We start from the raw sequence: 21,583 nt of genomic DNA on the forward strand, positions 1-21,583 counted from the left end.
GTGTGCCAGTGGTGTCTTCACACCCCTCCCCTCGTTACAGGGGGAGGGCAGGAGGGGTGGAGACAGCAGGATCAGGCTGCGGGGCGGCTGGCAGCTGGGGCACTGGGGGCCTCAGCCCCTCGGCAGAGCCTGCCCGCCATTCCTCTCCTGCCCCCACTCCCCACGGAGCAGCACTGTCCCTGTGGCCATCCCTGCGGAGGGGTCCGGGGTGGGGACCTAACTCCCGAGGTCATGGTATTAAAAGATGAGGCTGGGGGCCAACGTTGTGGCCTAGCGAGTTAAGCCGCCGCCAGCAGTGTCGGCATCCCATATGGGCACTGGTTCGAGTCCTGACGGCTCCACTTCTGACCCAGCTCCCTGCTGATGTGCCTGGGAGAGCAGCAGCAGATGGCCCATGTGGTTGGGTCCCTGCACCCACGTGGGAGACCTGGAAGAAGCTCCTGGCTCCTGGCTTCAGCCTGGCCCAGCCCCGGCCATTGTGGCCATCTGGGGAGTGAACCAGTAGATGGAAGACATCTCTAATTCTGCCTTTCAAGTTAATAAAATAAATCTTGGAAAAAAAGCCTGGAGCAGGTGGTTACCTAGGTGAAGATGCCCATGTTCCCATCAGTTCCCGGGTTCAATTCCTCGCTCCGGCTCCCGACTCCGACTTCCTGCCAGTGCAGACCTGGGAGGCAGCCGGGGTCCCTGTCACCCATGTGGGGAGACTTGGATTGAGGTCCCAGCTCCTGGCTCAGCCCTACCCCAGCCCTGGCTTTTGCAGGCATTGTGGGTCGGGGGTAAACCAACAGATGGGGGCTTTCTGTATCTCAAATTTAAAGACGAGGCCTTTGGAGAGTGGAATGAGATCAGTGCCTTTATGACTGGGCTTAAGGGAGCCTGTCTGTCCCTTCAGACTCCCCAGGAGACACCATCTTGGGAGCAGAGTGAGCCCCCCGCAGACACCACATCTGCCTTCCCCGCTCCAGAACTGTGAGCAGCCAAGTTCTTCTTTTCTTTTTTTTCTTCTTCTTCTTCTTTTTTTTTTTTTTTTTTTTTTTTTTTGACAGGCAGAGTGGACAGTGAGAGAGAGAGACAGAGAGAAAGGTCTTCCTTTGCCATTGGTTCACCCTCCAATGGCCACTGAGGCCGGCGCATTGTGCTGATCTGAAGGCAGGAGCCAGGTGCTTCTCCTGGTCTCCCATGGGGTGCAGGGCCCAAGCACCTGGGCCATCCTCCACTGCACTCCCTGGCCACAGCAGAGAGCTGGCCTGGAAGAGGGGCACCGGGACAGAATCTGGCGCCCTGACTGGGACTAGAACCCGGTGTGCTGGCGCCGCAAGGCGGAGGATTAGCCTAGTGAGCCATGGTGCCGGCCAAGTTCTTTTCTTTTAAGAAAATTATTTATTTAAGAAGCAGAGTTAGAGAGTGAGTGAGAGACACAGAGAGACCTTCCATCTTCTGGTTCACTCCCCAAATGGCTGCAACGTTGGAGCTGGGCCAGGCCAGAGCCCAGGCCTCCTCTAGGTCTCCCACATGGCTGCAGGGGCCCAAGCACTTGGGCCGTCCTCCGCTGCTTTCCCAGGCACATTGGCAGGGAGCTGGATTGGAAGTGGAGCTGCCATGGGGGTTGCTGGCATCACAAGCAGCCCCTTGTTAAATGCTCAGAGCTGCCAGCGGGAACAGGAGGTGGGTGAAGTGGCTGGGACTGAAACATTCCTTCTCTGTCTGGCCTAGGGCAGCCTTCTAGACTGTTCACTTAGGACGAGCTCATAAAGCCGGCTCCAGCGGGGAAACTGAGGCTGGGAAAGAGAGGACAGCCCTAGGGGTGAGGGCACAGGTTCCACTAGGTGACTTCAGTGTCCCCGGGCGTCAGGTCAGAGGAAGGGGGGAGGGAGGGACAGGCTGGCACTGAAGGTTGATTTGCATCTCATTTGAATAGGCCCTGTTGACTTGTAGCCTATAGGATCCTGGATTCAGAATATTCCCTTCTGACCCTGTGGGGGTCACAGAATCCCACTGCCGTGTCTGGCAGTGAAGCAGGGAGTCGCTGGGGGTGGGGGTGGGGATGGGGTCAGCCGGGGCAGTCAGACCTGACTCAGCGCCAAGCAAGCCCTAGGGAGGGCTGTCCCCTGCTAGCCTGGGCCTGAGAGGCAGAGAGGGAGGGAAGGAGTCTCGGGAGACACAGGGGCTGATGCTGGGGGTGGGGCCAATCTCAGCTGGGCACACTTGGCCTACAGACCCCAGCCCCGCCTTCACTCAGGCCAGCCGGGACGTGGGGCGGAGCCACCCATCCCGGCCACCCTCCTGGCACAGGGCTCGGTCACTCAGCGTAGTCGCCAGTTCCCTGTCCCTCCCCCACCCAGTTCCTCCATGTGCTCCGGGTATTTGCTTTAGACAACCCCCTTCCTGGTGACCACTTCCCTAAGGGACAGCCAGATGCAACCTTGGACCCACTCCAAACCCACAGCTGTGCCACGGCGACCCCTCAGTCACCACGTGACCCCACAGGATTTGAGCCAGCTGCTCTAAGTCACAGTCACAGCTCCTCATGGGAAACCCGCATGGTTTCCCCAGGTCCTTCTCCCCTGCTCCCCCGCCCCCCGCTGGCTGCGCACCCGCTGTCCCAGACTTCTCGCAAGGGCACCCTCTCCCCCGTGGGCCTCTGCCGCTGCCTCTGTGAGCTCTCCCAGAGGTGCTGCCCGGGTGTACGGCCACTCTCCAGAGAGAGAGACCCCAGACCAAAGAACTCCAGAATGGGATGAGTTTGAGAGCAGGCGGGTGCCACGGGCACAGGCAGGGATGGCCGAGACACGGGAGGTCGCCCAGGGGCCCGCCAGGTCCCGAGACCCTCACCGGCCCCCGCCACACACACACACACAGGGTCCCGGAGCGTGACAGCCCTGAGAGGCATGGCTGGTCCCTACCTGAGACCTGGGTTTACTCATTTACTTACTTGTGTGTATATGAAAGGGAGGTCCTCCATCCGCTCGTTCACGCCCAGTGTCTACAGCAGCCTGGGATGGGCCAGGCTAAGCCAGGAACCAGGAATTCCACCTGGGTCTCCCGCAGGGGAGCCACCGCTGCCACCTCCCAGGGAAACAGCAGCAGCTGGAATCTGAGGCAGAACTGGGAGTCGAACCCAGGAACGCAGGTCTGGGACGCAGGTGTCCACGGTGACGTCACCACTGAGCCAACACCCGCCCTGCCCCGAGCGCTGGGCGTCACCCCTGCTTCAGAGCTGCAAAGCTCAGAGCAAGGAGCCAGGCAGTTGTTGCTTAATTCCCAGGCCCCCTGAGGGGCTAGGGGCTTATTTAAATATTTATTTATTTGTATTTTGAAAGAGAGAGAGAGGTCTTCCATCAGCTGGTTCACCACCCAAATGGCTGCAACAGCCCAGGCCGGACCAGGCGGAAGCCAGGAGCCAGGAGCTTCTTCTGGGTCTCCCGCAAGCGCTTGGCCACCTCCCACTGCTCTTCCCAAGTCTGTTAGCAGGGAGCTGCACAGCAAGCGGAGCAGCCCGACTGGAACTGGTGCTCACAGGGGATGCAGGCGCTGCCGGGGGCGGCTTAGCCTCTTGTGCCGCAGCGCCGGCCCTGGGGTGAGGGTTCTTAAAGATAGGTTTGGACTGACAGGTGTGTGTTCAGCGCCTGTCCATCTTCCTGGTTGGTGGCTCTCCTTCAACTGGTCAGTGATGTCAGACTCTTTAGGGAACAGTGAGGATGGCCAGGTGGGCTCTGTCCGTCCAGGGCTACGTGCAGGTGTGGGTACTTCTTACCCAGGGCCTGGAATTCCTGGAAAATAACCCCTTCAAGAGGCGGCCAAGCACCCAGGTGTTTTCTTTTAAAGATTTATTTATTTATTTGAAAGGCAGAGTTGAGAGAAGCAGAGGCAGAGAGAGACACAGAGAGAGAGAGAGAGAGGTCTTCCATCCACTGGTTCCCTCCCCAAATGGCCGCAAGGGCCAGAGCAGGGCAGATGGAAAGCCAGGAGCTTCTTCCTGAGGTCTCCCACGTGGGTGCAGGGGCCCAAGGACCTGGGCCATCTTCCACTGCTTTCCCAGGCCACAGCAGAGAGCTGGATCGGAAGTGGAGCAGCAGGGACTTGAACTGGCACCCATTTGGGATGCTGACACTGCAGGCAGCGGCTTTACCTGCTACACCACAGTGGCAGCCCCCAGGTGTTTTCTACAGGACAGTAATGACCTCCTGAGTCCAGTGTTCAGGGACCCTGCAGAGCCGGCTCCATCGCTCTCCTACTTCTGTGAGCTGATTTCGGTGAGAGGTTGCTTTGCAACTGTAAAAACAGGGCAAGGTGAGCCGGCGCTGTGGCTCGGCAGGTTGAGCTGCTACCTGCACACTGGCATCCCATACAGGTGCCTGTTCGAGTCCCGGCTGCTCCACTTCCGATCCAGCTTCCTGCTTCTGCACCTGGGGAAGCAGCAGAGGTGGCCCAGGTTCTTGGGCCGCTGCCACCCACGTGGGAGTCCTGCAAGAAGTTCCATGGCTTTGGCCTGGCCCAGCCCTGGCTATTGTGGCCATTTAAGAAATGATCCAGGCCGGCGCCACGGCTCACTAGGCTAATCCTCCACCTGTGGCACTGGCACTTCAGGTTCTAGTCCCGGTTGGGGCGCCAGATTCTGTCCTGGTTGCTCCTCTTCCAGGCCAGCTCTCTGCTGTGGCCTGGGAGTGCAGTGGAGGATGGCCCAAGTGCTTGGGCCCTGCACCCCATGGGAGACCAGGGGGAGGCACCTGGCTCCTGGCTTCGGATCAGCGCGGTGCACTGGCCGTAGCAGCCATTGGGGTGGGGGGTGAACCAATGGAAGGAAGACCTTTTTCTCTGTCTCTCTCTCACTGTCTAACTCTGCCTGTCAAAAAAAATACTAGTGTCCCCCCCCCAAAAAAAAAGAAAAGAAATGATCCAGTAGATTCAAGATATCTTTCTCTCTCTTTTTATTTAAAAAAAAAAAAAAGGTGCGGGAAGGAAACTGGAGCCGAGGGAGGCTGGCAGAAGTGGGAGAGCAGGGCCTGACGGTGGGTGAAGGGCGGGGTCTCCAGGGGAGGCCCAGTGGACTGCACCCTCCTGGCGGCTGTGGGTGTGGCCTCCTCTGGCGACTGCTCGGGTGGGGCCCAGAGTGTGGCACAGGGCGTCCTGCTGGAGAGGCAGCCGTCAGAGCACAGCACGGCGATGCCTGTTGGGCGTCAGATCCGCCACTGGCCCTGAAGCAGCTTCTGGGCTCGGTTCTGGTCCTGGAACCAAGGAGGGGCTCCCGTTCTGGATGGCGAAAGAGGGCGCTTCCTCGCCAAGGCAGACCGTGGGCACCTTGGGCTCGCTCCACCCACGTTGTCTGTGAAGCGGATTGGAAGGCCAGCATCACAAAGGCGGAACCTCGCCTGTCTGTCACTGTCTCACCCCCTGCTTGAATGCACAGATGAATTAACGAGGCGGCGAGGGGGTGCTCGGTGGACTTCAGGCCCCTGTGAAACCCGGCTTCATGATTCTGCACCCACACACACACAGGTGCACACGCAAGGCACACATATGCCTATGAACACACACCCACATGATCACATACACGCAAGACACCCACAAACACATGCTTACATACACACATGCGTGCACACATACAAGACACATGCACACACCCACACACATGCACACGCACGGACACACATTCACATACATACACACATACATACACGCACACACTCACATACATGCACAGGCACACACATGTGGGTGTGGCTGTCCGCAGGCCCCAGTTCCTCACCTCCAGACCCAGCGCGGGCCCCAGAGCTCTCGGGTGTTAGGATTTCCGGGTTGGTCGGCTGGAGCTGTGTGGGGTCTAGGAAGTAACAGAGTACCTTTGGGAAAGCAACATAGATTAATTTAGGTCCCAGGTCAGGAAATTTGTGCTTGGCCTTGGTCCGGGTTGATGTTGGCCTTTGGTCACGGGTCGGGAGAGCGAGGGCTGGGGAGGGTTGTGGCAGCCCTAAAGCGAGAGGCGTGGTTGAAGCCTGCAGGACTGGGCCGGGCCTTTCCTGCTTTGAGCCGAACCTTGCAGAGGAGAAGTGAGCAAGGCCCCCTCGTAGAGCGACCAGGCCGTTAGGGACAGGAGAGAGCCCGGGGCCGCGAGAGCCCAGGCAGGGCCCCGACGCAGCAGAGGCCGAGGGGCGGCATCAGGACAAGGCCACGGAGGCAGCACCGCGACCTGACTGTGGGCCCGGCGCACGGTGAGGCGCAAGGACCCCTGTTCTGATGTCAAGATGACGCCAGCAGAGTGTTCAGCCAGGCACCACGGATGGAGCCCTGCTGAGCACAGAGCCGTGTGTGTGTGTGTGTGTGTGTGTGTGTGTGTGTGTGAGAGAGAGAGAGAGAGAGAGAGAGACAGAGAAGCACAGAGAGAGGGAGACAGAGAGAGAGAGACAAAGAGAGAGACAGAGAAGCACACAGAGAGAGAGAGAGAGAGAGAGAGGGAGGGAGGGAGAGAGAGGGAGAGAGACAGAGAGACAGAGAGAGAGAGGGAGAGAGACAGAGACACTGCCTGGATCTCAATCCTGGAAAGCCAGCCTGCTGGGAGGAGACCTGCCCTGGGGAGTGTGGGTGTGATCGTGGGTGTGAGTGTAGGTGTGAGGGTGGGTGTGGGTGTGGGCGTGGGTGTGGGCGTAGGTGTGGGCGTAGGTGTGCCAGGGAAAAGGGCAGGGAAGCACGGTGGGCAGGCAGCCCGCGTGCCAGGACCCAGTGGCTTTGCGGAATTTCAGGAGCCCAGTGCTTGGCACTGGGTCTCAGCACCCCCCACCCCCCCACCACCCCCACCCCCACCCTCCCACCCCCCACCCCTGTCGCCCTCTGGAGTCTTTCCTTGGCAGGGGCGGGGCTGCCCTCTGTTTTTAGGGAAACAACAGGAGCTGCTCTCTGTGCTGGAACTGCCAATACCACACAAAGGTGAGGTCGGTCTCCCAGTTAAAAACACACGGGGGCTGCTCCTCCGTGAGCCCCCGCCCTCCCGGAGCAGCCGGTCCCGGAGAAGCCACAGGGGACAGCCAGGGCAGCCAGGTACGCGGGAGGAGGGCAGAGGGTGACAAGGGCCGGGCCAGCTGCGGGAGTTCGGGCTGTGCGGCCCCCACCCTCTCCAGCCCGGTCTCTGCAGAGAGACAGACAGACGCTGGCTGTCTCTGTCTCTCCCCAGCTGAGACGAGGGTGGAGTGACAACAGGAGACAGAGGAGACAGAGGAGACAGAGAAGCCAGAGGCTGGCCTGATAACCACGCCAGGAAGCCAACACAGCAAAACAGAGATAAGGAGCGGAGGCCTCTCTCAAGGCCTGCCAGGTTCAAAGGAGGCTCCCTGGGGTGGACGTGTGGTTTAGAGACCCAGCTGATAAAGGGGTCTCCAGGGAGGGGCGAGAGGGATGATGGAGGCCCCGCCCAGCGGACTGGGCTTGTGGCTGGGTGGTGGCTGCACACTCTCAGCCCTCTCATTCTGGCCTCCCCCCCCCCCCCGGGTTCGGGTTCAAGGCCAGCCCCTCCTATTTCAGCCTCCTTGGGGTCCCCTAATTAGCCTGAAGCTGTTAGGATTTCTCTGCTGCTAACAAAGACAAGCTGGCGCTGTGGCTTAGTGGGTAAGGCCGCCGCCTGCAGTGCCAGCATCCCATATGGGTGCTGGTTCAAGTCCCGGCTGCTCCACTTCCAATCCAGCTCCCTGCTAATGTTGGGAAAGCAGTAGAAGATGGCCCAAGTGCTTGGGCCCCTGCCACCCATGTGGGAGACCTGGAAGAAGGTCCTGGCTCCTGGCTTCAGCCTGGCCCAGCCCCAGCCATTGCAGCCGTTTAGGAAGTGAAGTGAACCAGTGAATGGAAGAGGGCCAGGCAGAGCGAGGACGGGACAATGGCTGTCCCATGCTTAGCTGTTGGGTCATGCGTGGCGGTGCCGTGGGTTAAGCATCCACTTGGGACACCCACACCCCCTACAGGAGTGCCTGTACCTGCCGCTGCTTCCCAACCAGCTTCCTGCTAAGGTGCACCCTGGCAGGCAGCAGAGGGCTCCCCCCACACCAGTCTCCCAAGGCGGGAGGGGCTGTGAAAGTTGTGTGCGGAGGCAGCAGGGCGAGGTCTGGGCCAAGCAGGCAGGTGTCCAGTGTGAGAAGGGGGCTCCCTCCCTGGAGGTGCTGAACACCACGGCCTGGCTAGGGTTGGCAGACCCGGCAACACACACTCCTCCAGCTGGATTTAACTGCTGATGAGCACTGAACCGTTTTTTAGTATCAGTGTGTCCGTGGAATAACTGGGATGTACATAACAGGATTGCTCATGGTTTACTTTTATTTTTTAAGATTTATTTAGAGCAACAGAGAGAGGGAGAGAGGGGGGCCCAATATTGGGGCCATCTTGTGCTGCCTTGCCGGGCACATCGGCTGAGAGCGGGATGGGAAGCCAGAGTAGCCGTGATGTGGGAGGCTGGCTTCACACGCGGCAGCTCGATCCGCTGCACCACAACGCCAGCCCCCATCTTTCATTTTAACTGGGCGTCACGCATTTCCGCTGGCAGCCCCGGGCACTGGCTCTCCAGTGGCCGCTGGCACCCCTGCTGAACGCATAGCGGGCCAGGACCTGGACAACCAAGAGGAGGCGCGGAGGTGCCCGTCCCCGGGCCCTGCCCCTGGCAAAGGGAGCCCCGAGAGAGCGGGTGCACCTGCCGATCTGTCCGAGCTCTAGCACTGTGAGGGTAGAAGTGCTTTGCCTGGGGTTGCAGGCATTGCGGCCGGAAGACACAGCCTCAGCACCGAGAGGCCGATCGGCCGCACAGCTGGAAAACCCTGCCGGGAACTGGTGTTGAGGTTGAGGCAGACCAGGGGCTGGGTGACAGAGGCCACGGGACCCACCACAGATAAGGAAGGAATGGACGGACGCAGTAAAAATGTTCAAACAAACAGCCTCTGTCACGCATCTTCCGTAACATCTGCCCTTGCATGTAGGGGCTGAAGGCAACCAGAGGTTCACACCCCCAGGCCATGGCTTGGCAAGTGGGGGAGTCTCACCTCCCGTGTGGCCCCCCCACACCCCCACTCCAATGTCGCGCTCACCGTGATTTTCCGTTTATCCCCCCACATCCCACCCTCCTCCTCATGCACCCATGGGCATCCATGGCCTTGTCCTGGGGCGGGGGCGGTGACTTGTCCTGGACTTGTCCTGGGGCCGGGGCTTATAGAATGCTTGGGTGATGTGAGCACGGCTGGGGGGACACACACTCGTGCGCACGCACGTTCTGGGAGTTCCCGGTAACTTGCGTGGCCCGGCTGCTGTGTGTACACGGGGTGAAGATGGGCGGGAGACCCGGGGGTAAAGGCAGCACCTCAGGGCTTTGGATCGTAGGCCAAAGCGTGTGTGTGTGTGTGTGTGTGTGTGTGTGAGAGAGAGAGAGAGAGAGAGAGGAAGCTCCCACCTACTGGGTCACTCTTTTTTTTTTTTTAATTTAAGATTTATTTGAAAGGCAGAGCAAGAGAGAGAGAGAAAGAGAGAGAGAGAGAGAGATCTTCCATCTGCTGGTTCACTCCCCAGAATGCCTGAAGCAGCCAGGACGGGGCCAGGCTGAAGCCAGGAGTCTCTTCTAGATCTCCCGCTTAGATGACCAGGGACTCAAGTACTTGAGCCATCGTCAACTGCGTTGGAGGTGGAGCAGCCGGGACTTGAACCAAGCGTGCCTGTATGTGCTGCAACAGCCTAACCGGCTGCACCACAACGCCCGCCCCGGCTCACTCCTTAAATGCTCGCAGTGGCTGGGCTGGGAGCTGGGAGCCAGCAACTCAACCTAGGTCTTCTGGGAAAGCCGCAGGAAGCCCCGGTGCGCACCGGCAGGAAGCTGAGTCGGGAGCTGGAGCTGCGAACCAAGCTCGTGCACTCTGACTGGGCGGTGTGCACATCTCACCGCTGGGCCGAACGGCCACCCGGGCCAAGGCATTTGTACTTTGACACCCAGCTGTGGGGAGCCAGGAAAGGGACACTTGCTTAGTAAGCTTCCTTATTTGGGGTTAAGGTAAACAGAAGAGTAAGGGCAGCTGTGGGCCCTGCGGGTGCAGCCGTGGGCCCTGTGGGTGCAGCCGTGTGCAGGTGCAGCCGTAGGCCCTGTGGGTGCAGCCGTGTGCCCTGTGGGTGCAGCCATGGGCCCTGTGGGTGCAGCAGTGGGCCCTGTGGGTGCAGCCATGGGCCCTGTGGGTGCAGCAGTGGGCCCTGTGGGTGCAGCCATGGGCCCTGTGGGTGCAGCAGTGGGCCCTGCGGGTACAGCCGTGTGCAGGTGCAGCCGTGGGCCCTGCGGTTGCAGCCGTGCGCCCTATGGGTCTATGGTGCTCTCAGCAAAGCGGCTCGGCAGGACAAAGCTGTCCTCACAGTAGGGTTAGGGTTAGTAACACTAAGGGACTGCATCTTTTCGCTGCATTACCATTTCACCTACAGCCCTAAGGGAGGGTGGGTAAAGCGCCTACTGCTTTAGCACAGATTCATCAGTAGCCCCTGAGGGGGATCCAAACAGGCCACCCCCAAATAAGCCACTCTGGCACGAGGATTTTGTGAGCTGAGGGCAACTGAGCTGCCGCAGGGCAGGAAGAAGTCTTCGCCCCCTCTGATCTGACTGGTTGCTGGGCACGGAGAGCGTTTGACACAGCCGCTGGCAGAGCCTGGAGGCAGCGGGGGTGTGTCAAGTACCTGTGCACCTGCCGCCACACGGGAGACCTGAACAGAGTTCCTGGATCCGAACTTCAACCTGGCTCAGTCCCTGCTGTGGTGGGCATTTGGGGAAGAACCAGCAGATGAGGGATCTCCCCCTGCCCTCTCTCTCACACACATAGATCAATAACTTTATTGATGTTTAAAAAAAAAAAAAAAGCATTCGCCGAGCTGAGAATCCTAACCGTGAGTCCACCAGGGAGCATTCCTGGACCTCACGATGACTTTGCAGAAATTCATCAGAGCAATAAAACCTTTATCTCCCGCTGGCAAGCCCAAACCCTCTTCCCTTTGTTAAGCTGGTATATACACCCCACGTCTCTCACTTCTTTGAGTTTCAGTTCCTTTCTGTGACCCCAAGCACACTCCTACTCACAGGCACTGTGGATCTTTCCTGCCGGGAACCCTTGTTTGTTTCATTGTTTCATTCACAGATCTCTGGCCAGTGACCCCAAGGGGCGAGGCTAAGTGGTCCCCCCCCCCCCCCCGGCCAGCCATCGCCTTGCTCTTCATCGTCACCTAGTCGCAATTTTAAAAGGAGCTCCATTTATAAATGACCTTGATGGAGCAGAGAAACAATTTTGTTTGCTCTCAGCCTATAAGTGTTATTTTTTATAGTTTATGTAAAGAAAAGGGTGCAGAACAGAGAGGAGACGGGAGAATAACTGCCAGCGTGCACACAGACCCCAGCAGGCTGGGCCTTTTTGTACCTTAGGTGGGCTGGGGTCAGAGCGGAGGTGAGGGGGTGAGACAGAGGTGAGTTCCTCCGTCTAGGTTTGGTGCCTAAGGAATGCAGGGGGAGGGGTGGGGAACATCACCAGGTGGGGCTGAGTCGGTCTCTGAAAGAATGCAGGGATCAGGGGTAAATTCCGATTGATTTCATCAAGGAGCTGGAGTGGCTGAGGCTCTGTCCTTGTCCGTCACCTGCTGCTCACAGGGGGGTGGGGGGTGGGGGTGGGGTGTATGTCCAGTAAAGCACCTGTGCCCATGAGCTGCCAGCTGCCCCGGCTTTTTTTTCAAGGAATACCAACTTTACTTGAAAGACTGACAAACTTGGGCCATTATTGTTTTTTAAAGATTTACTTTATTTGAAAGGCACACACATACACACACACACACAGAGATCTTGCATCTGCTGGTTCACTCCCCAAATGGCTGCCACAGCTGGGCTGGGCAAAGCCAGGAGCCAGGAGCTTCATCCAGGTCTCCCACGTGGGTGCAGGGGCCTGAGCACCTGAGCCATCTTCCACTGCTTTCCCAGGCCAGAGAGCCTGGATTGGAAGAGGAGCAGCAGGGACTAGAACCAACGCCCATATGGGATGCCAGCGCTGCAGGCGGAGAATTAACCTACTGTGCCACAGCGCCGGCCCCAGAACTGGAGCTTTCAACCGTGAGTTAGAATTTTGGAACCCTTGCACTTACAGGCTTCCTGGAGCAGGAACCCATCCTCCGACGTGACTAGTAGCAATAGTAACAGATGTGATTTTTCAGTATTACATAGTGAAATGTGTCCAAACGTAGTGCAACTGCATAACTCGGGCAATACTTTCCAAGTGGCAAATGCATGAAGATACAAACCCCGCACACACGCACAGGGCTCATCAGAGTGGGAGACAGACAGAGGTTTTCACACGAAAGAGCATGGATCCGTCATTGCTAAGGCTTCAGATTCTACCTTACAATTAACCTTTTGTCCCCCAAAGATTTACTTATTTATTTGAAATTAAGAGTTAGAGAGAGAGAGGCAGGGTGGAGGTGGGGGAATCTTCCATCCAAGGGTTCATTCCCCAAATGGCTGAAATGGCTGGGGCTAGGCCGGCCCAATGCCAGGAGCTTCTTCCGGGTTCCCCACATGGGTGCAGGGGCCCAAGCACTTGGTCCATCTTCCACTGCTTTCCCAGGCCACAGCAGGGAGCTGGATGGGAAGTGGAGCAGCCGGGACTCGAACCTGCACTCATGTGGGATGCCGGTATCACAGATGACAGCTTAACCCACTGTGCCACAACACCGACCCCATAAATAAATATGTTTTTTTAACAGTAGGAAACCAAAAGAGGAGCGAAATCAAGGCAAAAGGGTGTACGCATCAGGACTTCCCACTGAGACACTCATGAAACTGCCCGTGGGGCCGGTGCTGTGGCGTAGCAGGTAAAGCCACCTCCTGCAGTGCCGGCCTCCCACATGGGCGTCAGTGCAAGTCCTGGCTGCTCCACTCCGATCCAGCTCCCTGCTATGGCCTGGGAAAGCAGTGGAAGAGGGCTTGAACCCCTGCGCCCGCGAGGGGGACCGGGAAGAAGCTCCTGGCTCCTGGCTTTAGATCAGCCCAGCTCCTGCCGTTGAGGCCATCTGGGGAGTGAACCAGCGGATGGAAGACCTCTCTCTCTCTCTCTCTCTCTCTCTCTCTCTCGCTGCCTTTCAAATAAATAAATAAATTAAACAACAACAGCTGCCTGTGTTTGAGAGGAGCGAACAGGAGCTTTGTAGAGGAGGACTCTCACCCAGGGGCTCTGCTAACTTCTCTGCTCTCCTAGTAAGCAGAGGCTTCCGTCCCACCCACTGGGCCGGCGCCGCCCTCGGCAGCCAGGGCTTTGACTGCTTTTCGTCAAGAGTGTGCTGGGAGAGCCTCCTTCCAGCCCCTGTTCCGGGGCTTCGGCGAGCACACGTGTCGCTTAGCTGGTTGTGCACCCACTTCCCACACCAGACCGCCGGGGTTCGATTCCCAGCTCTGGCTCCTGACTCCCAAGTTCGAACCCTGCCTCTGCTTCTGATTCCAACTTCCTGCCGCTGCGGATCCTGAGAGGTAGACGGCCGCTCACGGAGCTGGGACCCCGGCACCCTTGTGGGAGCCACGGACCGAGTTCCTGGCTCCCGACTTTGGCCCCAGCCCCAGCTATTGTGGGTGCAGTGGTGTGACCTGGCAGTGTGAGTGCCCTTTCTAATAAAGCAATTTAACCAACAAATTCTTCAGGACCTTGATCCGACTTGTCCAATATTTCCATCGAAAGCCCTGTCCTTGATCCGGAGTAGGAGGCCTGCAGCCGTCAGGCAGGAGGCTGACCTCAGCTTCAATGACTCAGCTGGAGCAGGCGAGAGTCCCGGTGTAGCCTGGCGTCCATTGTGGGTGCTCTTCAGTCACGGCTCCGAGATGAATTTTCTCCCTCGTGACTGACGTGGAAGGTCTGCCATGGCAGGCTTCATCCTCAAAATCGTGTCATGCCTTCATTTTTTAAAAAAAGATTTATTTATTTATTTATTTGCCATAGCAGCCACTTTGGGGGGTGAACCAACGGGAAAAGGAAGACCTTTCTCTCTGTCTCTGTCTCTCTCTCTCACTGTCTAACTCTGCCTGTCAAAAAATAAAAATAAAAAAGACTTATTTTTTTATTTGAAAGAGGTATACAGAGAGAGAAGGAGAGGCAGATAGACAGAGAGAGAGAGAGAGGGAGGTCTTCCATCTACTGGTTCACTCCCCAAATGGCTGCATCAGCCACAGCTGCTCCGATCCAAGCCAGGAGCCAGTAGTCTCCCCTGGGTCTCCCACGTGGGCGCAGGGGCCCAAGCACTTGGGTCATCTTCTGTGGCTTTCCCAGGCCACAGCAGAGAGCGGGATCGAAAGTGGGGCAGCCGGGACTTGAACCAGGAGCTGCTATACAGATGCACACTCCCCAGGTGGTAACTTAGCCTGCCATGCCCGCCCAGAGAGTGACACATTTCTCCACCTCACCCTGGAATCCCGGCCTATACTTTGTTTCTCTTCAAAGACAGCCCTTGTGGCCAACGTGTAACCTGCTGTCTCTTCTGTATGTTCTACGGCTTCAAACCCAGAGACTCACAACGCTGCGCCTGCCTCTTTTCAGGGGAGAAATGACAGGCCATGGGAAGGGTGCCTCTGAGCACAGACAGCCGCTGCCTTCCTTTTAATAGCTGTGTTGTGTGACTTTCCCGGATGTCGCAATCCAGTAAGCCACGCCCCTACTGCCGAAATCAGAGTTGTGTCTAGTGTGCTTTTTTTTTTTTTTTTTTTTTTTTTTTTACTAATTCAAACAATGATGCAATGAACATCCCTGGAGAAGTGACCAGATTTGCTTGTTCAAGAGGTTACTCTGGCTGGCGCCACGGCTCACTAGGCTAATCCTCCGCCTTGCGGCGCCAGCACACCGGATTCTAGTCCCAGTTGGGGCACCAGATTCTGTCCCGGTTGCTCCTCTTCCAGGCCAGCTCTCTGCTGTGGCCAGGGAGTGCAGTGGAGGATGGCCCAAGTGCTTGGGCCCTGCACCCCATGGGAGACCAGGAGAAGCACCTGGCTCCTGGCTTTGGATTGGCGCAGCGCACCGGCCGCAACACGCCGGCTGTAGCAGCCACTTGGAAGGTGAACCAACGGAAAAAGGAGGACCTTTCTCTCTGTCTCTCTCTCTCTCACTAACTCTGCCTGTCAAAAAAAAAAAAAAAAAAAAAAAAAAAAAAAAAAAAAGAGGTCACTGAACACGAGCTGCTGGAATCAGACGAGATTAGTGGATTCTATCAGCGTCCATTTCCTGCTTGTGGACATTGCTCGCTTGCAACACCTCAGCTCTGAGGAACCTGAGGCAACCAGGTGAAGGGGACACGGGACGTCTCTGCTTACTTCTTATTTTTATTAAAGATTTATTTATTTATTTGAAAGGCAGAGTTACAGAGAGGCAAAGAGAGAGGAGAGAGGTCTTTCATCTGCTGGTTCACTCCCCAGATGGCTGCAATGGCCAGAGCTGTGCTGACCCAAAGCCAGGAGCCAGGAGCTTCTTCCGGGTCTCCCACATGGGTGCAGGGGCCCAGGGACTTGGGCCACCTTCCACTGCTTTCCCAGGCCACAGCAGGGAGCTGGATCAGAAGTGGAGCAGCCGGGACTCGAACTGGTGCCCATATGGGATGCCGGCACTGCAGGCAGTGGCTTTACCCATTATGCCTCAGTGCCGGCCCCTTCTTATTTGTTTTTAAGATTTATTTTATTTATTTGAAGGGCACAGTGAGAGAGAGAGAGAGAGAGAGAGAGAGAATCTTCCATCCACTGGCTCATTCCACAAAATGGCTACAACAGCCAAGGATAGGTCAGGCTGAAGCCAGGAGCCAGGCACTCCATCCTAGTGTCCCACATGGACGGCAGGGGCCTGGGTACTGAGCCGTCATCACCGGCTGCCTCCCAGGGTGTGCAGCAGCAGGAAGCTGGAGTGAGAGCAGGGGCAGCCCTCAGACCCAGGCACTCCCCTGTGAATATCCCACATGACCACGGGGCCCCATGCCCGGCCACTTCTGGCTGCGTGTGAACCGGACCTGGAACTACCTCAAATACAAATACTTTAAAAACTCTCCCCGTCCACTGGGATGTCTACTGCCCAAAAATAACGGGAAATCCCGAGTGCTGGCTGGGAGAGGAGAACCTGGGGCCCTTGGGCGCTGGGGCGGCCACCAAACCGGGGCAGCCGAAGGGAGAGCGGCACGCAGCACCCCGGAGCGCACAGCCCGGAGCGCCCGAGCAGCTCAGCCGCCGGCTTCAGGGTGAAAACCCAATCAGGACCTCAGAGACAGCCCCCGCGCCCACCCGTGCCCGTGGCTGGTGGGTGGACAGAGAGAATGCAGCACGTGGGCGTCGCCAAGGAGAAAACTCATCGCTGGCGCAGGCCAGCCTGGGTGTGGGCGGAGCTTGGACAGGGCTCTGCCACAATTGAATGAAAGTCACCAGACTCAGACCGACTGTGCCCCAGGCCCCCGCTGCAAGGCAGCTTGTCCCCTGCGCCCAGGGGTCCAGGGGCGGGAGGTGAGTTAGGGAGCCCCCAGGGGCAGGGGTGAGTTAGGGAGCCCCCGGGGCGGGAGGTGAGTTAGGGAGCTCCCAGGGGCGGGAGGTGAGTTAGGGAGCCCCCCAGGGGCAGGGGTGAGTTAGGGAGCCCACCAGGGGCAGGGGTGAGTTAGGGAGGAGCCCCCACAGGGGCGGGAGGTGAGTTAGGGAGCCCCCAGGGGCAGGGGTGAGTTAGGGAGCTCCCAGGGGCGGGAGGTGAGTTAGGGAGCCCCCAGGGGCAGGGGTGAGTTAGGGAGCCCCCAGGGGCAGGGGTGAGTTAGGGAGGAGCCCCCACAGGGGCGGGAGGTGAGTTAGGGAGCCCCCAGGGGCAGGGGTGAGTTAGGGAGCCCCCAGGGGCGGGAGGTGAGTTAGGGAGCCCCCAGGGGCAGGGGTGAGTTAGGGAGCCCCCAGGGGCAGGGGTGAGTTAGGGAGGCGCTAGCAGCTTGGGCCCTAGAGCCAGCCACCCTCTGATAGACAGCACAGAGCACCTAGCGCCCGCCCGCCCGCCTTCGGAATCTCCAGTGCTGCGGAGCCGCCAGGCCTCCCAGTCCACACAGTTCTTGTTTGTTTTGCACTGGGCGATTTTTATCTTGGTTAACGACCTGCAATGGAATGTGCTTGGGCCTTAAGGAGGAGGGAGTTTCTGATACGCGCTCTGGGCGGGCCGACTGGGAGGGCACTGTGCTGAGTGACACAAGCCAGTCACAAAAGCACACAGGCGGTGTGACGTCACTCAGATTCACAGACACAGAAATAGAGCGGTGGGGGCGGGTAAATGGGAACCTGCCGGGTGTTGTTTGTGCTTTTCATTTTATTTGAAGTGGGGGGGGGGGCGAGAAATGGAGATAAACCTTCGACCTGCTGGTTCACCCCCCCGCCCCGCCCCATGCCTGCAACAGCTGGGGCTGGGCCAGGCCAAAGCCAGGAGCCAGGAGCTCCATCCTGCTGTCCCACAGGCGTGGCGGAGTCCTCACCTGCTGCCTCCCAGGGTGTGTGTTGGCAGGAAGCTGGATCTGAAGTGGAGCAGCTGGGACTCCAACCAGGCACCCTGCTGTGGGATGCAGGCGACCCAAACAGCGGCTTAACTTCTGTGCCAGCGCCGGCGCCGGGAGCGGCTGCTCGCTGTGGGCACAGCTCTGTTTGTGGATGGAAGGTGTGCACAGCCCGGTGAGCCCACCCGGGAACCCCAAAAGGCAGGTGGAAAGGTGGCCTGAGAGACAGGATCGTTCTGCTGCAGACAATGGTGGAATCCGTGCACACGAGACTCGGTCTCCAGAGTTCACGAAAGATGCATTTGATGGACAAGCTGCACATGGATTTTAAAGGTTTTAAAAATCTACTCATCTTAGCCGGCGCCGTGGCTTACCTGGCTAATCCTCCGCCTTGCGGCGCCGGCACACCGGGTTCTAGTCCCGGTTGGTGCACTGGATTCTGTCCCGGTTGCCCCTCTTCCAGGCCAGCTCTCTGCTGTGGCCAGGGAGTGCAGTGGAGGATGGCCCAGGTGCTTGGGCCCTGCACCCCATGGGAGACCAGGAGAAGCACCTGGCTCCTGGCTTCGGATCAGCACAGTGCGCCGGCCACAGCGCGCCGGCCGTGGCAGCCATTGGAGGGTGAACCAACGGCAAAGGAAGACCTTTCTCTCTGTCTCTCTCTCACTGTCCACTCTGCCTGTCAAAAAAAAAAAAAAAAATCAACTCATCTTTCAAATCTGTTTTCAGCAAACTGTCTGAGGTACTCCTGTACTTAGCATTACTGAGCTGCGCACTTAGAAATGGTTAAGATGGTACATTTTATTATTTATTTTTAAAGATTTATTTAGGAGCTGGCGATGAGGTATAGCAGGTAAAGCTGCCGCCTATGAAGCCAGCATCCCGTATGGGCACTGGTTCAAGTCCCGGCTGCTCCTCTTCCAATCCAGCTTCCTGCTATGGCCTGGGAAAAGCAGTAGAAGATGGCCCAAGTGCTTGGGCCTCTGCTAGCCAAGATCTCTTTGTCTCTCTCTTTCTGTAATTCTTTCAAATAAATAAATAAATTTCTAAAAATATTTATTTATTTGAAAGGCAGAGTTACAAAGAGAGGTCTTCCATCTGCTATTTCATTCTTTTTTTTTTTTTGACAGGCAGAGTGGACAGTGAGAGAGAGAGAGACAGAGAGAAAGGTCTTCCTTTACCGTTGGTTCACCCTCCAATGGCCGCCACGGCCAGCGCACCGCACTGATCCGATGGCAGGAGCCAGGAGCCAGGTGCTTTTCCTGGTCTACCATGGGGTGCAGGGCCCAAGCACCTGGGCCATCCTCCACTGCACTCCCTGGCCACAGCAGAGAGCTGGCCTGGAAGAGGGGCAACCGGGACAGAATCCGGTGCCCCAACCGGGACTAGAACCTGGTGTGCCGGCGCCGCTAGGCGGAGGATTAGCCTAGTGAGCCGCGGCGCCGGCCTATTTCATTCTCCAAATAGTGACAATGGCTGGGCCTGGGCCTGGCTGAAGCCAGGAGCCAAGAGCTCCATCCAAGTCTCCCATGTGAGTAACAGGGGCCCAAGGACTTGGGCCATCGTCCACTGCTTTCCCAGGCCACAGCAGAGAGCTGGATCGGAAGTGGAGCAGCCGGGACTCAAACCAGCACCTGTATGGGATGCCGGCACTGCAGGTGGCAGCTTTACCTGCTGTGCCACAGCACCAGCCCCAGGATGGTAAAGTTTACGATACATTTTTTTTAACCATACACAAAACTGGAGAAGAGCTAGTTAAAAAAAAATTAGCAGGGGTTGGAGAGCCGGCAGGATGTTCCCATCATGGGGCAGGCAGAGCTGGGCCCTGAAGCAAAGCGAGGGCGTGGGTCTGGAGAGACTGAGACAGGTGAGTTACTGTCCCACCCTGCACTCCCCTGCCCTGCCAGGCAGCCCTGCCGGGGATCACGATCCCACCCCGTTTGACCTGGGATTTGCTTTGGCCCCTAGGGAATCTGTGAACATGACTGGAGAAGGCCTGACGTGTGCTGGCATCCATGCGCCCCTATGTCGGGGTCCAGAAAGCAGTCTCCAGGAGCTGGCCACATAAGCCATGGGAAGCCAGCAGCCCAAGGAGGAGAGACGTGGAGAACAGACGTGAACTACCGCCCAGCCTTGGAGCTGTGGCTCTGGGCGGGATCAGCCAAGGCAGAGCCGCGACCGCCGACTGCCACTGGGGAGCACAATCGTTTTATGACCGCATTTAGCAGCCCGCTCGATGACCTCAGTCGTCACTCGGCTGACAGCAGAGCGAGTGACTCACCCAAGATGCTCCGAGGGCGGGCAGGGGATTGCCAGAGGTGGTTCAAGTTCACGTGCAGGCTGCAGGTGCGGGCAGGGTGAGGAAGCCCCAGGACCAGCCCCAGGGCGCTGGGACAGGAGCAGCCGCTGTCAGCGTGTGATCTCAGCAGTGACTCAGGCCGGGGACTGAGATGGGCATACTTATTTCTGCCAGGGGATGATCTGGGTGGATGCTGTTTGCAGTGGACAGCATCCTGTGACAACGGGTCAGTAGGATGGCAGAGACTCAGAAGACCCAGCCTGGCCCTGGGAGGCGCTTGGTTTCCTGGAGGAGGGCACTCTGGGAGCTCCACAGCCACGGCTGTAGCCGCGGGCTGGACGTCGGCCAAGCAACAGTCGCCGACTCTGCCCTGGTCAGCGGGAGCCCGTGCCTGGCCTCCGTCCCCCGACGGTGGCTACTTCCTCCATGCGTCTTCTGTGCCAGCAGCCCGGTAGTCAGAGACGTCAGCCAGGGAGGTCATCTTGGTAGTTTAGCGTCTCCCGCGGTGGCAAAGCATTCGAGTTTTGGTGTTGATTTGTCACGTGGCCACGTTGTATCCATGCCACAGTGATACAGGGAAAATCTCAGACACACAAAAACATGGAGAGAAGGGGCTGGCTCTGTGGCATAGCGGGTAAAGCCGCTGCCTGCAGTGCTGGCATCTCATGTGGGCACTGGTTCAAATCCCGGCTGCCCCTCTTCGATCCAGCTCTTTGCTATGGCCTGGGAAACCAGCAGAAGATGGCCCAAGCCCTTGGGCCCTGCACCCGCATGGGAGACCCGGAAGAAGCTCCTGGCTCCTGGCTTTGGATCGGCGCAGTTCTGGCTACAGCGGCCATTTGGGGAGTGAACCAACGGAAGGAAGACCTTTCTCTCTCTCTCTGTCTACAACTCTACCTGTCAAATAAGTAAATGAATAAATATTAAAAAAAAAAAAAAAAGACAAAGACAAATACAAAGTATACATTGAGGCAGGAGTGCAGGCAACCTCAGGAGAAAATGAGTATTGCGACAGAGGTGGTGCCGGGGTAGGCCTAATTGAATATTCAAAAGGGGCGGGGTCTGGGGCGGGGTTGCAGTACACATGGTGACCTCCAGGAAGCATCTTGGTGTCTGGTGCATGATGGGAGGTGAGGCTCCGGGCAGGGGAGTGGTGTGCTGAGCTGCAGCCATGTTGGATTGGCACGGAAGGGGGTGTGGTTTGGGTGGTGCAGTCCTCGGCTCCTCTTCTGCCTCTGCCTGTGCCAACATCGGTCATTCCCTCTGTAAAGATTTATAGATGTTGCGGTGCAGCGGGTAAGCTGCGGTCAGTGCCAGCACCATCCCACAGGAGCGCCAGGCTCAGTCCTGACTGCTCCACTTCTGATCTGACTCCCTGCTAATGTGCCTGGGAAAGCAGAAGATGGCCCATCTGCTTGGGCCCCTGCACCCACCTGGGAGACCCGGATAGAACTCCTGGCTCCGGATTAGCCCAACTCTGGCAGTTGTGGCCATTTGGGGAGTGAACAAGCAGATGGAAGACCTCTCTCCCCTCCCCCCACTTCCCTCTGTGTAACTCTTTCAAACAGCTAAATCTTTAAAGAAAATAAAAAACCCGGCATTTGTAATTCTCCCTTAGTCTCTTTCAGTGTTTAACTGAAGAAATCGAGTCACTCATTGTAGCTTCCTCCCTCTTGGGTTTGGGGACTGCACTGCCGTGTTACTGTTGGGGGCCCGGGCAGCGGGAGAGGGGTCCAGGTTCTTGGCACTGAATACAGAGAAGACTTCAGGGATGGGACACAGCCCGAGGCC

General features: G+C 57.9%; 1 protein-coding gene across 1 annotated transcript in view; it reads right to left on the minus strand.

Annotated features, from left to right (window-relative positions):
• Positions 1 to 4,914: 4,914 nt before the first annotated feature.
• The window catches only part of PPCDC (phosphopantothenoylcysteine decarboxylase), a 76,182-nt gene continuing 59,513 nt past the window's right edge, over positions 4,915 to 21,583 (minus strand). Inside the window, exons 3-4 of the mRNA XM_089310851.1 lie at positions 5,750 to 5,843; positions 4,915 to 5,326 (exon numbers count right to left, since the gene is read on the minus strand). Of these exons, the coding sequence (XP_089166977.1) occupies positions 5,181 to 5,326; positions 5,750 to 5,843 (240 nt within the window). The 3' untranslated portion in view covers positions 4,915 to 5,180. The remainder of the gene's footprint in view (positions 5,327 to 5,749; positions 5,844 to 21,583) is intronic.

Source organism: Oryctolagus cuniculus, chromosome 12 (assembly GCF_051225735.1).
Source record: "Oryctolagus cuniculus isolate XC-2025 breed Fujian yellow rabbit chromosome 12, ASM5122573v1, whole genome shotgun sequence".
Classification (NCBI taxonomy): domain Eukaryota; kingdom Metazoa; phylum Chordata; class Mammalia; order Lagomorpha; family Leporidae; genus Oryctolagus; species Oryctolagus cuniculus.